At 38.8% G+C, this 17,818-nt stretch overlaps 1 protein-coding gene across 1 annotated transcript; it reads right to left on the bottom strand.

The window, feature by feature from the left end:
* Positions 1-9,440: 9,440 nt before the first annotated feature.
* pfdn4 (prefoldin subunit 4) lies at positions 9,441-14,252 on the bottom strand. The gene is made up of 4 exons (XM_034202534.1): positions 14,151-14,252; positions 12,835-12,942; positions 12,154-12,294; positions 9,441-9,873 (listed from the first exon to the last, which is right to left on the bottom strand). The coding sequence occupies exons 1-4, from the start codon at positions 14,175-14,177 to the stop codon at positions 9,742-9,744; spliced, it is 408 nt and encodes a 135-aa protein (XP_034058425.1). The 5' UTR covers positions 14,178-14,252; the 3' UTR covers positions 9,441-9,741.
* Between the last annotated feature and the right edge of the window lie 3,566 nt (positions 14,253-17,818).

The following is a 17,818-nucleotide window of genomic DNA, read 5'->3' on the forward strand; positions in this document are numbered from 1 at the left end:
GGATAGCATGGACTTCATCTTCAAGTCAAGGTAAGACCACATTGGTAATGAAAATGGGATCTTACTAAGAAAGAACAATCCAATATTTAGATGTTGGGTATCCTTTTGTTGAACGGTCTGTTTAAAATGAATCGAAGCATCAGACCAAAAAAGCTTTTGAAAATAACAGAATATTTCGATTAAGGTCAGAATATAATATTTGTAAATCTGACTCTGAAAGAGTCAGTGCCTCACCAGCCATGAACCTCACCGCACGTCACTGCTGTATATAAAATATTGGTTTTAAAGAATTCAAAGCTATAAATAAACAGCAACAGGCTCTTTAACCAAGGCACTGTTAGCCTAACATGTAAACTAGTTGTTCACACTAATCCTAATATTATCACTTAATATTAGCAAATTCTATTTTATTTTTTAAAACATATTGATGTAAATACATACACATATCGATTTGTTGTATAAATATTGCAAATCAAAACCTTTATTCACTAATAATTACCAAAAATCGTAGTTCTATCTCCTGTTATCAATGCATTCACATTGCCCGCCATGAACTTCCGGGGAACGATCCTCTTCTGCATGAACCACGTGACGATAACCGTTTTTGGACTTCCGTTGTCATAACTCTTCTATTATATGGCTCTGGCACAGACCACTGCGCCACCCGTCTTTAATATTTTATTGTGGCTTTTAGATGGCTTTTTAAAAGTCAATCAAGGAGTAATCTTAATTTAAGGTGTTTGAAGAGTAGATTTAAAATACAATTTATTTTGAAAAAAATTATTGCCACAAAAAAATCAAAGGGTGACTCAACACGCCATGAAATGGGAAATAATGAGCTCTAACGAAGAGTGGGATTAAAGCAGTGGCGAACCGTCAGGGCCATCAAGGTATTCAGAGAATACCCTGGAACACTCAGATAAAACAAACAAAAAATCGATTTAATTATATAAATAAAATGTATGTAAAATGAATAAATGAGAATCGTATCTCTGTTGTTGATCTGTAATATTACAGTGTTACCAGTGGCGGCTGGTGGAAAATATTTTTGGTGGGGCTGTTGATATAGTGAGTAAACATTTTGTTTTTGGGAGAAATGACCCCTTAAATTAGGACTTCTGGTAATGTAATGCCGCGTTTCCAGAGCAGCGCGGAGCTCGCTTTAATGCTGCGTTCAGACCGGACGCGATGCGAATATTCGCTTCTCTCTAAACGCTCCTATCGCATCGCTCTAGTCCAGGGGTGGCCAACCAATCAGAGGTAAAGAGCCAATAATTTTACTGTGTTACTGCAAAGAGCCACATCATACACACATGCTGGGTGTATGTCCCAACCTCTCTCTCTCCTTCTCTCTTTTGCACTCAGCCTTTCTGTGTGCCCCGACCTCTCTCTCACACATACAAAATGAAAATCTAAAAATGAACAATAATTGACACACACACACACACACTCAAAGACACACCCTCCCATAGAGACACACACCCTCTCACATACAGAAACATATACCTCTGCTCAGCCAGATTTCCTATAAATGTCACAGTGCATGATATTGACAGAAATTGACTTAAACCTCTCCTACCAGTATTAAGACCAGAGGCCAGTTATAGTCAACCATTAATATTGTGTCTCACACACAAACTCTCAGTTAAAAACATTTGAAAAAAGTAGTTATCTTACTATGCATGTTGCCTCTTTGAAACGTGCAGAGGATGTGGAAGGGGCTCAAATGCATGAAAGAGCATCATTTAATAAAAATATGCCTGGCCTTTATTCTGCCTGTATCTCACACGCACATTCATGACCGTCATTTAAAAATAAATGAAAATAAATAAAGTGTATTTTTGTTAATTCTCCTCACATGACATCTCAACTTTTACCTAACCCTCTAACTGACAGAAGCTCTGCTGACAGAGATGCACTTTCTCTCTTTTTTATTTTTTTACCGCGAATCACCAAATTCGTGAGTCCTTCTGTGTCAGTTGCCAGCTTTCCGGGAGCAGGCCTTCTCACATACACATATACCACTGCAAATTGTTACCATTTTGATTTGACAACATTATATTGAGTTATTACGGTTTTATCAGAGTTATATTTCTGCCAATCAGAAGCAGATCTCTCCCTTCACTGTCACATCGCGAGTGCAGTAAAGCCCGCCTCCAGTACTGCAGGATCTGCATTCTGATTGGCGAAAGCACTTCTTTGTGTGTTGTTAACCCTTTGTGAACTGGGATACATATGCGTAAAAAAAAAAAACACAATTACAATTCGATATGAATTGAGGAGCCGCATGAGACTGGGCAAAGAGCCGCATGCGGCTCGAGAGCCGCGGGTTGGCCACTCCTGCTCTAGTCGCTCGAGTTTCACCGCGGCTGCCAGCTGTGTTTACTCGCATCATTCAAACAAGACGCGCTGGCTCGGGAGCTACAACTACAACAAAATGAACATATTTTACCGTGATTAAATTGTAATACACGTTTCGAAATGATGCCGACGTAACAACATACTGATACCGGTTAGTAAAAACCATGAATTAATGCTTTGACAAGTCTGCTGACAGACAGCAGGCGAAAAACCTTTTAGAATGCTTGTTTTCTGAATGGAGCTTGGCTAAGCTAACGTTATGCTCCGACCGTCCACACTCACAACAACGGCCTATACAGACATAAATAAACCAGCGACTGTATTCTCCATGACACAGACAGTCTGTGGTTTGTACTTGTTTAACTTTTGTCTAGTTTCTGAACAGATCGTATCTGTCCCCGGCTGTTTGAAGAGCAAGCATGGGAAACAAAAGATAGCATTTACCTGTTTGCATCCAGCTAGCCATGCCTTTCTGGTGTACCAGCTACGTGATACGTTTTGTCTTTTTCACGAGCTTGCTGTGATATATACAAATCGGGTTGGTCCGGTCCAAGGTCTTTAAGTATCAATTTATCTCCCAAACTTCTCCTTTGGAAAGGATTGGAGAGTAGCTCTTGCACGGAATTAGGTGCGGACCAAGGTCCGGCGACTCCACCTGCACACCATTCTCATCCAACTACTGCGTCACCTTGGTCACTCACGAGCATAGACTGTATATATAAAGCTCACGAATCTAAAAAACAACTCACGTCAACGCACGTAAGCAACGTGGGCGCCAACGTGAGCACCCTCGTGACCAAAATATTTGACGGCGCTGATTGGCTGAAATTATGTTTCGGCGGCACAGTTTACTATTGAGACTTTTGCAACGTGCTGGTTGCTGCTGTTTGTCTCGGGGGCTCCGCCCGGTAATGATAAACTAAAGCCATGGGCAAGGCCAGGCAGGAAATATGTGACTTATCAGTAACTTTAGACATCGTAACACCATTTTAAACGAGATTTTATTGTAGATTATACATTTTACTGATACCAATTGTATGATATTTACCTTGTTCATTCAAAATAAAAATATAAAATATATATTTTTTTTAAATATATATTTTTTAATTTCATATTTTTTTTAATATTTTTTTTTGTATGTGGGAAGAGGTGGGGCGGCGCCCCTATGGGCCGGCCGCCACTGAGTGTTACGTTGATTTGTTTGTCCTTCTCGGACCATGCACTACGCATTTCAGTGGGTTTGTGTTAGAAAAGAAAGCAACCAATCAGATCTTGTTCTGGGTCTCTGGGTAGAATATCCTTCAACCAAGGTATTCTACATCCTTGATAGGATGCCCTGGCCGTTGCACTGAATGAGAGCGTACGTTTGGACTGACAGTTTGATCAACCTATCATATATTGATTTGTAGCCATACATGGGCGTATTCTTTCAGAGTTTCCCTCGGTTCCAGGGTATTCTAGAAGGCCCGCTAGTTAACTGGCTCGAGACAGAGGATCTAGATGAATGCGACGAAGCAATTCATGCAGTTTTATTGTTTTTAACGTTGAAATGACAAGTGCAACAGGTGAAGATGAAGTTGTTGCGGAATTGTTGTGAGTACCCTTTTCAAGACGACAATTCAGTGAGAAGACGGACATTATAATGCCGCGGAGAGGGGGCGGGGCGACGGGAGGTGTGTGTGTCTACAGAAGGTCCAGTTGTGATAGACACGGTTCGCCACTGGATTAAAGGAACAATAAATATGCTTGCCATGTTGTGTTTTTGGTGGTATTTGGTGGTCAACCTATTTTTGTTTGTGAAATGTTGAAGTGGTCCTACTGACTATATCTTAATTTCTTCTGTTTTTGTTTTGTTGTTGTCTGAGATGGGAATGTCATCTCCTTTGGCGGCACACTTGCAATGCCTTCGCGGACCACTAGGGGGCCACGGCCCACAGGTTGGGAACCGCTGTGGTAGAATATACGTTTTCTGCCACATCTTAAGAATAGTTTTTGAAGGAAAATTCAAAATGTCCTGCAACAGCTTGGATGTGTCATTTTTGTCAAGGTCTCAAGTGAAATAAATCCAGACTTTGATAATGATATTCATTGAAATATTTGGAGGCGTTGTACTGTCTTTTATATGGTAAGTTATTTGGTCTATTGTTCCGCGGCGGATATGGTAATGCATGTCTAAAGTAATATTCTTTGCATATTAGGGGCCGCTGATTAAAGTAGATAACTGATGGAAAGTTACAACCAAAGACTCTCACACATTTGGTGCTTTCAAGACAGAGACTTGATGATACATGTGTGAGCGTTTTAATTTCCAATTCATAAACGAACGATAAACACATCTTTAAATGAACCACTGGATGTTGGTTGTGGGACACCCCTTTGTTTTCAAATCACTTATAAATCCTGATTGCTGCACTTATGCAACACACACACACACACACACACACACACACACACACACACACACACACACACACACACACACACACACACACACACACACACACACACACACACACACACACACACACACACACACACACACACACACACACACACACACACACACACACACACACACACACACACACACACACACACACACACACACACACACACTTCATAATTCAGATGATTCATTTGCTGCCGCAGAGGAATTATGCATTTATTGTCTTGGCTGATCAACTTGACAGACAGTAATGAAATGAATGACAGAAGGTATCGCAGCATAGAGCTCAGCCTCATCACACAACTATAGAGCCCCGGGAAATATAGGGATGGAATTCATTATCGACTAATGAATGAGGCTTAAAAGTCTCACATAAAAAACTCTGCAAAGTAGCGTGCCCTTTTACACCATTTGTTCGGACATGTGCATCGCTGCCTCTCAAAGTCACTCATTCTTTATCGTGGTTTCAGGCATTTCTTCATAACCCCTCTGATACAGCTTACTAGACAATCTGCCATAATGTGACGCACTACAAGGCTGAAAACCCTCATATCCGCTGCCATCGATCAGACTCTTTGGTTTGGGAAGTCTAGTTGACAGCAGCATCCCGGTGACTCAATGGTCTCTAAGGCACGATTATGCATAATACAAATAAGCAGATACATTTCCCCAATCAATTCATTTGTGTATATTAAAAATATAACTTAATAATATACAAGAAAGGCTATCATCAATCCGAAACTCCAAAGTTAAATTGTCAAATGTCTTGATTTGTTCCAACAACAGTCTCAAACTCTAATATATTTAAATTACACAGATATAAAACAACAAAACCAGATAATCCTCATATTGGTAAAGCTGCAAACGAAGATCAGAATTGTTTCTGTTGCTTATAAATTGGGCTTCATTATTTAAGACATATTTAAAATATGACCACTTTTTCTTGTGCGTCTTTACAGTGAGCTGTGTTTAAAGACAGAACAAGTATTCATGGCCTTATGTTGGAGCCAAAAAGCTATTTAGCCTGAGTTAATGATTTGTATTATTATAATTTGTTCACATCCCTTTTATTTGTATTTGTTGAGCACTTCCAGCAATTGTCACATGGGTGTGTTTTGTATATTTAGGTCACATGGCCTTTGACAGGTAGCATTGTACTTTAGAGATCGTACCATGTGTAATGATGAACACCAGCCGTTTGAGACAGAGGAGCTGTAACTTAGTGATGAAGAACGGCTGTAGCTTCGATGGCGGATTCCAACCGTCTGCATTGACTGTCCGGACATTTAGGCTAACAGACAGAGACAGTGAGCAACCACTATTCCTCACTGTTGCACCAGAGGGTGATGAAGTGTGCACAAACTCTTTGAGGAAGACACCGACTACCGGCAAAAGCTGAACTGACTACTGGATTGCACGTCATTGAGAAAGTAAAGACGGCTGTAATCAAAAGTTAGTCGTGTCATATCATGGTTTTAACCTAGAGGCCAAATGAGTCTTATTTAAAAATCCTCCTCCAATTATTCCACAAAGGGACGGGTATCGTTTGGATTTTATCAATATCGCTTATCGATACCGAATTTGATACATGAAAAGATGTACAAATATCCAATAAGAGCTATTTATTGATGTTTCTCTTCCAAAATAACTGACTTATAGTCTTCGAGCTTCTCAGATGTAAAAAATAAAAAGGTTAAAAGAACAAAGATTTGGGATCACAAACTAAATAAATGTGTCATTTAACAGTTTACGTTTTTTCTTCTTTAAATGGTTGTTGATGTTCCCTTGGAGAAGTCACGATCCCTTTTCACTGACTGCACGTCATGTGGAAAACCCTCTTCCAGCGCTGAGGAGGCCTGAATCCCACTCCACATATCTATTATCCCCTCGATATCTCATTCATAACATATCTCCGGGAGGAAGGACCCAAACAAGTTCGAGGTGTTTCTGTAGATTCACGATGTGCAGTCATATCCAATAACTTCAAAGAGCTCATCTTGATATTAGTTAAAGCAGTTTAATTTGACTGTGAAATGACTGGGGAGACAGAGACCCCTGGTGGTCAGTTTGAGCAATTACATCTCGAGCTTTACTAGAACAGTGTTCACACTTAATGTTCCTTTTAATTAACATATTGTACATCCAATCAGGATAATGAATGTTTACTATCTCCCTATAGAGTTCATTAGACTACATGACATACTTGCAACCTATTTTTGTAACAATAATTCAACGTTTTAAAGCTGGAATTAAAAGGAAAACACTATTAAATGAGCGTTCATATTGTCGCAGACTGCATACCTTTTTGGACAAATGTGTGAAAGTGGCAACCTGAGCAGAAATCAAACCAATTTAAAATCTGTCAAAGACTTTTAGAAGTTCACTCCAATCTGTGTCATTAGAGAGGAAGCAGAGGACAGATAGGAAATAACAGAGAAAGAGAGAGGGGACAGACAGAGTAAACAAGGCCATCGGGGAAATAAGTCCAGTCATTTCCATGTGTGTGTTCCTCTGAGCCGCGGTTTAACAAGCTGCACATGAAGACGGGTGTGTGTGTGTGTGTGTGTGTGTGTGTGTGTGTGTGTGGAGTTCCTCTTAATCATATCCGTGAATGTTCAGCAGGAAACCGAGCGGGAGGAGGAACGTGTTAATTGATCCTCCAGAGCTGTCTGCTATGACTTCAAACTCTTCATTTATTTTCTTCACATATTTTATACACGCTGAGTCGGGCCCGGCTCCAGGGCACGATTTAATGAGGTTTGTGCATTGTTGTTATTTGTGAAAGCCTCCAAACCTCCAGCATGTTTAAAGAATGATCTGCACAATATTCAGACAGAACTATTTAGATTTCACATGAATTCATTATTTAAATGTTGAGTACTAGTCTCACAGCGATAACAGTTACAAAGTTTTGGACACAGTTTTCTAGACTAATCAGATAAAGGAACTTTTTTTAATAGGTGGCATCAAATTGAAGCAAATGTTTAAAGTGATGTCCTAAGGCTTATTTAATGGGCTAATCGTTAACGTTTCTCTTCTTGAGTCTTGTATATCATTTCTATTGCATACCTGTTAGTTGCAAATCACACAGTGCATGTCTATGGTCAACAAATGTATTTATTTCACATCATTTTGAGCTATTCTGAGTTGTTATTGTCAATTCTACTGTGTGTGATTGGAATCTGTGTTTAGTTGTTAGTGTTTTTTGGTCATGCCTTGATACATACAGTAAGCCCATTTTTTGTAATCTCCCTAGCATGAATCTGTTTCATTCATCCATTTGTTGCTGTAAGCGTTTCCTTTTAAACCTATTTTGTTGTTTCAAGAATAGATGACGGGACATAAAGACTTGACGACAATACATATATCTAAGGCTATATCACGGTAATGATAAAAAGCTCCCATGTCATGCTTTTCTGGTTATTACCGTCCCCTTGTGTTCTGAAGGTTTTTATGCATGTAAACGGTCTGCAGAGTCACAAACCCTCAAAGTACACCCTGTAGCGAGTAAAACTCTAACACAGAAAATACCTGTCTATGCTGCCCCAGAACGCCTCGTTGGACATTTATCTTTTTCAATTTTTGTCTTCCGGGAACCAAGTGACGTAACGACGACCCCTCCGCGGATTGGTCAAAATGGACCAATCCGCGGACTTCCTCACACACAATCTTTTCTCAGCTGCAGCTCCGTCAATTTCTCCTCCCTGAGACGGCGGGACGCTGCGAGGCTGTGAGTCGGTGAGCACACACACAAACTCCCAGCCAGGCTGCGGGTGTGTGTGTGTGTTCGGGCTGGGTCTCGCTGTCTCGCTGTCGGCCACTGGGCTCATAGGGAGGGGGGGGGGGGGGGGGGGGGCAGGAGCTCCAACGAGCCGTTTTGGACAGAGAGTTTTTACACATACTTTACAGAGATGCTGAGAAACCAATGTGAGTTTGGAAAATTGCACAATATAAATGTATTCTAGTAGAACTCAACAATGGAGTTATGATCAGTGGAAATGGGACCTTTAAGAATAAGTTACAGTAATATTTGTTGAGGGAACATTCAGGAAGTGCACTGCTGATGTGTTACTAAAATACTTCCTTTTGTCATCCTAGAATTAGCTGTAGACAGTTAAGTCGAATGCATGTCGGCAGTAATGGATGTGAGAATGATTTTAAATATTAAAGTCAAATCCAGAGGTGAAAAGTAACTAATTACATTACGTGCAGAGTTGAGTCTTGCTTTTTTATAGTTCTACCCAGCTACATTTCAAAATGTTCATGTACTAAATGTATTTGCAGTTCAAGCAAAGACATTTGTTAGATGACTCAAACTAGTTGTATGAGGAACAGAGGCACACATGTAAAAAGGGAACGCAGAGCGACTCGTTTCCGATTGAAGATCCATGAGAATACGTATATTTCAGAATGAAATGTAATGCAGTTTGGAAATAGACAACAAACGTATTGATCAGTAACCGAAGGTACCTCAATGTGGCAGCACCAGAACATTCTGAATGATTCAAGCAGATACTCTTAAGGGTTTCAGGTTGCATGAACACAATTGTGTTAATGTGTTCCCCTTCCAGATAGTGGAGCACAAAGTGAGTTCACAATGTAAATGTTAAGAGTGTTAAATACTACACGGGTGTTTTGTTTCTCATTTTTTACTTAAGTTTGATCAGCAGATAAAAAAAAAACATGATCATTAAATACAGGACGATTACAATAAGTAACAAATGATGTGCATTTATTTGACCTCCATACCTTAACTGTTGGTGTCCTTGTGATTTTGATTGCAAACTAAAGAATCAAACAACAAAAGCCAGACGCTACACGTAGAAGCCGTTCATGCGGAGTCCTGGGGATGTTTTGTTCGGCTCGTGGATGTGATACAGGAGCTGCATGAAAAAGTCCGAGTTGGGGCAGCTTTCAAATGTCCAATTCCCAGCTTAGCTTTCATCGGCCTCCAGGTTAATGTTGGTACCAAACTTGGCATAGAGCTGGATCTTCAGATCCCCCAAAACTTGCAGTATCGCCGACACTCGGGCATCGAGGCCTTTGACCTCCTGCTCCAGTGTTTCCTGATTACAGAACATAAATCCCAATTAAACCACATCTACTACAATTTCCCAGACGACGGAGAACAACATATTATGAAGGAAACATGTATTGTGATGAAAGAATTTAAAATGTGGCCTAAACTCATATATATATATCAATATTCCAATTACTGTATATAGACTATTCTGCACAGTTTCTATTATATGCTGTTTCTATTATATTTGTATTTTATTGTACTATGTTATCTGTGTTATTGTGTTGCACTGTTGGAGGAGCCTGGGACCTAAGATTAGTAGTCATAGCTACACTGTAGCTATGACTACATGACAATAAAAGCCTTGAAATAAGTGTGCACTCATTTATAGTCAGAAGATATGAGTTTAAACGTGAGCTTTTCTCAGCTGTTCGTAGCAAACGGCTCTACATACATCCTCGTTGCCTTCGCTGTGTGCTTTGTTGTTTGGCTAAAAAAGCATCGGCAGATAAAAAGGACAAACAGGAACTTGAAGTGACAGAAGGAAGGACAAGGTCTCATCTGAGGACCAATAGTGCACCATGGATGATTAATGTGCCCCAAACTTCAACTGCTTCTCACTGTTCCAAAGCTCTGAGACAACTATCAGTGCAAATAAAGGAATAGTTTTACATTTTTTGGACTATGTTATTGGTTTTCTTGCCAACGTTCATATGTGAAGATCAATACACTTCTCATGACTGCAGTCTGGTTATCGTCACAGTGACTGAAAGCATGCTAAAAACACTCTGAAATAGTTTTATTGTGATGTACAAGGTTACTCATTGACTTTTGTATGACGTATAGAAATGTGTAATTAAACCGATCAATACACTGTGGGTGCAAAACATTTTCTGTTCATGTCAGTTTAAAAAGGGAACATTCAGACTTGTAGATGAATCTCCCATTTTTAAAATGAGGAAGCTAAGGGGAGAGTCAGACATAGCTTTCACTGGAAATCAGATTTTAGATGAATTTTTCTTAGAGGCAGGAATTAGTGCAAATTAAAGAAACCCATAATTTAATAGGAAGGATATCGTCCGACTTTTTTTCCCAATGCAAACGAGCCGTCTTTATATTGAAATTAGACATAATAATAAGTAGGGGTGTAACGGTTCACAGAAGTCACGGTTCGGTTCGTACCTCGGTTTGGAGGTCACGGTTCGGTACGGTTCGGTACAGCAAGAAAAAGCAAAAAAAAGTCCCAAATGCATAATTCCAGGTTTGTTGTTATTTATGTTTGAACAGTAGTGCAAGTTTCAGTTTAAAAATAAAGAACTATTTTTTGAATAATTAACTGTATTAAACAGTTAAAAACAAACCATACACAGTACCACACACACTCAGATGGCCATATTATCTATAATGGCTGATGTCAAACAAAAAGGTTTCATCAAGCTGTAAAACTAAAAAGAATGTCTTGAAAATATGACATCATAAATAATAAGAAAGTGTTTCAAGAGCGCAAAGTCGTTGAAAACCATATGCCAAAAGCTTCCGTTATTTATTTTGGTCTCACGGCTCTCATGTCTATTGGTTTATAAAAACAGCGGGGATCAGCTGCTGAACTGCTGTTGTCTTTCGCTGGGCTCCGCCTTCTGATATGATTTAGCATGTTTGGCGTGTGTTACCATTAGCATACCGCACCGCTGTAGAACAACGGCGACACACCGTCCTCGTCCGATCCACCACTCGCGCACTCCATCGTTATTGTAGTCCACAGGGAACCCGAAATGTTCCCACACAGCTGATTTAAAAGAAGCAGGTGGGTTCTAGCTCCTGTGTGTTATCTGAAATCGCCATACTAACTTTTCTTCTTCTTGTATTTTGTTCGTTTGTTGTTGTGTTTCTTCTTGTTCTTCATTTGTTGTTTAAGGGCGGCTGGCAAACAGCTTTTAGGCGCAATACCGCCCCCTGGATTATATATAGTGTAATGGATACAGCCCTGAATGACACTTTTTTCCCACTCATAAAAAAAAGGCGTATTCGTCGTGTGACTGCGTGTGCCGAACCGTGACGTCTGAACCATGACGGTACGGGAAGAATACCGTTACACCCCTAATAATAAGACATACACAAACTATCTACAATTCCCAAAGCCATGAATACAGTATGTGACCTGACGTTTTTATCTTTAAGAAATATGAGAGAACATTTTCTTTTAGGTGATATAGGTGAATGGAGTTTTAGTGCTTTCAGTCCCTTGACTTTATGACTCATCTTAATAAGAGTCTTTTACTGATGATTACCATTTCAAAAAGGTATAATGGTGTCTAAAGAAACCTACCTTGGCAGCCTCCAGCATCTCTTGAGTCTCTTCCTGGGTGTGACTGACAAAGACGTCGCCAATTTGGTACGGGATCAAAAGAGAGTCGTCGTCTAACATCATTAGGTCGTCGCTGGCATCCTGAAGGTTCTGCAGCGATTTCTGCCGGGTGACATTAGCAGAACATTACAGTCTCAATTAGGGCTGTTAACAAATGACTGTCAGTAATTCAGCAGCTGCACTTCCCTTTAGACCGTACTTAACCGTAACCCATATGAACAAATTACATTTCACCGGGAATTTGTCATTATCAACTTTATGGTAATTTCACAGGCTGTATTGTGTGGCTCTGATGACTCGTACTATGTTAAACTTAAGAAGTGAAGATGATAAGGGTCTGAAAGTTGATCAATTATTCCTTTGCAGTACAGCGAATTAGAAATAACAGAACCGCAAACAACTACAGCCTTCAAAATGAACATTACGTTTCAACAGCTCCTTAGAATATATTCAATAAAACATTGTTATCCTTGTGAAAACAGGGCTGTTGTGTATTGCTAACTCTAGACAAAGAATCTACACACAATAAGCCTATATTATTGCCATTACCCATGTTGGTCCAAAATATACATTTGTATTACAAACTCAGATGATCACACAATGGACCCCGAAAGGGTCAAATCCACATCACATGGTGCTTACTTTCTTCGCCTCGATTTCATTTTTCAGCTCGTTCATCCGACTTGTGTTCCTGGCGAATTTATTGATCCTCTGCTGGTCTTCAAAGGTGACGTTCACATCTTCTACCGCCTGCAGACATGAGGAAAAAAGTGGTTAAAGCCAGCTGTGGCAAATAACTCAGTACATTTACTTGCTTATTGCAGGTACATTTCTTTACTAATTATACTGCACTTGAGAATTTCCATTTTGTGCTATTTTAAATGTCTATTCCAATACAAATCAAAAGAGAAATATAACCTTTAAAATCACTATATTCTATTAAATAAATGCTTTAGTTACTATAGGTTACTATATAACCAAAAATATAAATCAGCAAATAAATAATGATGCTTCATTAAGTGGGAAATTCAAAAGCTAAAATTAGTCTCACTTTTAACAGCTCCAACATATAAGTGATGAACACATAATAAACATTTATTATAATCCATTGAATATACGTTATAGTAATTTTAGTCCGGGGGCTTTAAGTATATTTTGATGCCAATACTTATTTAATTACATTAATTTTTACTCAGTGATAATGTGCCCAAAGACTATATTAGGTAAATTAAGGTAAATTGACAATTATTTATCCAGTTGAGTTTAAAAGTACCGGCATATCTTTCATATTCAACTTGCTATGATTACTATAGATATGTTAACATATAGTAGATTTCTTATAATGCTAAATGTAGTCATTTGGCACTTGGGGACTTCCCTATATCATAATGAAATATAAACATTTGTAAAGTAGTCCCATAGGCCAAACATAGTCTGATAGCCAAGCCGTTTGTTTTTTATTGTTAGATTTGTGGGTAGTCAATCCCATAAAGCAAACAAAAGGTTTAAATTAAATAGACTAATTCTCCCACCTCTGTTAAAGCTAACATGCCAAACCCTGTTGGTCCACTAGCATACATATGAATGGTCAACGTAGCTACTGTTATCTAGCAAGCTAAAGAGGTAACTTTACAGTGTGTCCCGTCTGTTCTGCCAACTATCACATCCATGGTTTCTGTAGTTATTATTATCATCACCATTAAGCTGGCTAATTCTTAAGACTCTCAGTTGAATAAAAAACGGGATAAATATAGCTAGTGTATTAGCTAGCTAGCTAACGGTAGCTACAACCGTTGACATGAGCTGCACGAGGGCGTGACCATGATATTTATGTATCCGTGGTATCAACGGTTGTGTCTTTTTCCCCCACACAAACCTCTACTGCTTTATCTAATACTGCAAAAGAGACTGCAGCAGAGTGTCTTGAAAAGCAAGTTATTTTGTAATGTAATACTCACTACAGTTCCCTTCATGATGGCTGCCATCTTGGCTTCCTCGACTGCACAGATACACAGATCACCAGAAAAATAAATCTGTACCGCCACCAAGCGGGACAGGAAGTACCTCTAGATTTTAGCAGTAACAATGATAGAAAACAACACCTTTTCTTCAGTTTAGTCCACTTAATCATAATGTACATTTACTACTGAAGTAGGCTACTCTACTTAAGTAAAAAGTTGGGGTACATGAACATAAATGTTTTATTTAGTTCACTACTTTACACTTGTAGCCTACCTTTTTACTCCATTACATTATTTTTTTTAGATTTAGTTACTATGCAGATTTAGGTTACAAAATATCCTCCTGAGACCCAGAAAGAAAAAGGTTTCAAATTGTATTTAGGGTGGTATAAACATAATGACTAACAAAAAAAAAGGTTTTTTATTTTTGTTGTAGTGTGTGTCCTTTGTAGAGGACATCGGGTGTTAGTTATGCGAAGCATAGTATACAAACAACATTAACATACAAGTACATTTTAGACAACATTCGAGCACAACAACTCAATGCAACAAATATTGAGCCCTCATTTGTAGTACTCCATCTTTTTTTTAAATGCAGAGATACATCTTGATGTATGTTTTCCCACTGCATCGGTCTGCCATGAACCCTACAGAAACGTAAGTGTCAGTTTTGGCCCATAGTGGACTCCATTTGTGTTGTGTAATATGGGGGAAATAAAAAGTTAGCGAATCCCCATGTCCTCCTCAGAGGACATTCATAAAAACATTTAGTTTTAGGTCAAATAAGTAGCCTATTACACTGCTCTGAAAACTCACTACACTAACTCCTAAGATGTTCCCTTACTATAATTAATTAAAAATATTGAACTCACAACTCTGGTAATTACAAATGTACCATGTATCTTTCTATAAATAGTGCTTGTGTTGATGGACGCCATTTTAAAATACAATGAAATTATCTTTTCCAAAGCCACACCCCCACATATGTCATATGTTTGAAAAGCCCAGGATGTCCTCTGTGGAGTACAATTGGACTTAATGCTGTGGCATGTATAACCTCAAAGTAATGGACCAAAACCCAATGTGCTCCACAGAGGACAAAAATGAATGGGTGGGTCTCTGGAGGACATAAATCGACAGTACTTGTAAAGTACTTCAAATAAACCCCCCACCTTTACTAACTTCAAAACTGAAGTGATGAACAAATGAATGCACCTATAATTGATATACATTTTGTAATCGGATGTTTAAAGGTGCCTTTCTATATAGCAACTACTTTTTTACTTTTACTTGAGTACACATTTGGATGCAGTACTTTGACTTGTAACTGAGTATTTTTACACTGTAGTATTATACCTTTAGTTAAGTAAATAACCCGAGTACTTCTTCCGTCTCTGCATTTCACCGCATAATAGGCCTATTGCTGTCCTTTGATCACACAAGTACTTATAAAAGAGAATAATATAAGGTAGCATCAAACATGGGCCTTCATTCATAAAGAAGTTATAATTTAAGAAATGTTTTCCTATAAAAACAACATTGTTTTCTTACCACTATGATAGGTAGGCCTTTTTCTGTGTTTTTCATCAGAGGTAGAACGTCAAGTCAAGTCAAGCACAAATACTTTTTTAAGAGTTGTATGTATTATTGTAATTATAAGTTCATTGTTTGCGATGTTGGGAAGACATTGAGTACTTTCTGACAAGTTATCATTATTTATGTTGTTTAGTAATGCTGCTTGTGATTTTTGTATTAAGAGTGTGTTAAATGTTAATTATATCATTTGTTATTTTGTCTATTTACTTTGTTACTTTGTTCACATGGTCAAAATAAGTGAAACAAAATAAAAGAAAAATGATGGCAAATACAGTTGCAAGAAAAAGTATGTGAACCCTTTGGATTCTCCACACATAGCGTTGTGTGTTCCTTCCAAACAACTCAACTTTGATTTCATCTGTCCACAGAATATGTTGCCAGTAGTGCTGTGGAACATCCAGGTGCTCTTTTGCAAACTTCAAACGTACAGCAATGTTTTTTCTGGACAGCAGTGGCTTCCTCCGTGGTGTCCTCCCATGAACTCCATTCTTGTTCAGTGTTTTACGTATCGTAGATTCGTCAACAGAGATGTTAGCATGTGCCAGAGATTTCTCTAAGTCTCTAGCTGACACTCTAGGATTCTTCTTCACCTCATTGAGCATTCTGCGCTGTGCTCTTGCAGTCATCTTTACAGGACGGCCACTCCTAGGGAGAGTAGCAACAGTGCTGACCTTTCTCCATGTATAGACACTTTGTCTTACCGTGGACTGATGAACATCAAGGCTTTTAGAGATACTTTGGTAACCCTTTCCAGCTTTATGCAAGTCAACAATTCTTAATCGTAGGTCTTCTGAGAGCTCTTTTGTGCGAGGCATGGTTCACATCTGGCAATGCTTCTTAAGAATAGCACATTCAAAACTGGTGTGTATTTGTTATAGGGCAGGGCAGCTTTAACCAACACCTCCAATCTCGTCTCATTGATTGGACTCCAGGTTGGCTGACTCCTGACTCCAATTAGCTCTTGAAGAAGTCTTTAGCCTAGGGGTTCACATTTTTCTACCCTGCACTGTGAATGTTTACATGGTGTGTTCAATAAAAACATGAACACATATAATTGTTTGTGTGGTATTAGTTTAAGCAGACTGTGTTTGTCTATTGGTGTGACTTAGATGAAGATCAGAACACATGTTATGACCAACTTATGCAGAAATCCAGGTCATTCCAAAGGGTTCACATACTTTTTCTTGCAACTGTAACTCTCTTATGAGAGTGAGAATTTAGGTTTAGTTTAAATATATAATTAATTACCTAAAATAAATGAGCTAAGAATATGTCAAACATGTTATTTTATCAACCGGACCTACTTCTCTATAAATATTTCCACAGCAAACAGTACTGCACCCTAGCTCAAATATTTACTGAATACATATGGTGAGCTAGAGTGCTATTAATCCAATTCAAGCTGGCTGCAGGAAATGGATTAAGTGCACCACTTAAAGATATATAAGTGTTGTATGTGCAACCAGGCAGTATCATGAAAATCATTATGTTTTGACTAAATCTTAATAACCAAATGTCCTTATTATTTCTAAAATCAAGGGACTTTTTGTAAGGGTCGTGCCCCTGATAAAACTAGAAGGCTGCCGTGTGTTCAACATCATGAAGAGTTTGTCTGAGGTCTCTCAGCTGTTGGCCTTGCATGAAGTCAAAAGTGCACAATCCAATCAGGGGAATCCAACTCCCACCTCAATGTGCAGCCTATAGGCTACAATTGAGACATTGTGTGCATGGATTCCAAGCCCTGTCATAATACATTCAATAAACACTGCACATTTGAAGTTTCCTAACAATTGTGTTTTGCAGTTATTTGTTGTAAAACATATTCAAATGATTTTAAGTTTGGCTGATTTGCATGAAAAGGCTTTTGTCAGCAGCATGATCACAGCACATGATGCTGTACAAAGCGGCAAACAAACACACAGATGGGTATAATTAAAGAAGAAACACCTCAGAGTGAACTCAAGTCAGTTTGTCTTTGATCCCTGAGTGCCACTCAGGCAGTGCTGTCTGAATTGATGCATGACAGGCACTCAAAGACATTTAAATATGACCATGGAAGTCTTTTAAGA

Source organism: Gymnodraco acuticeps, unplaced genomic scaffold, assembly GCF_902827175.1.
Source record: "Gymnodraco acuticeps unplaced genomic scaffold, fGymAcu1.1, whole genome shotgun sequence".
In the NCBI taxonomy this organism is placed as follows: Eukaryota; Metazoa; Chordata; class Actinopteri; order Perciformes; family Bathydraconidae; genus Gymnodraco; species Gymnodraco acuticeps.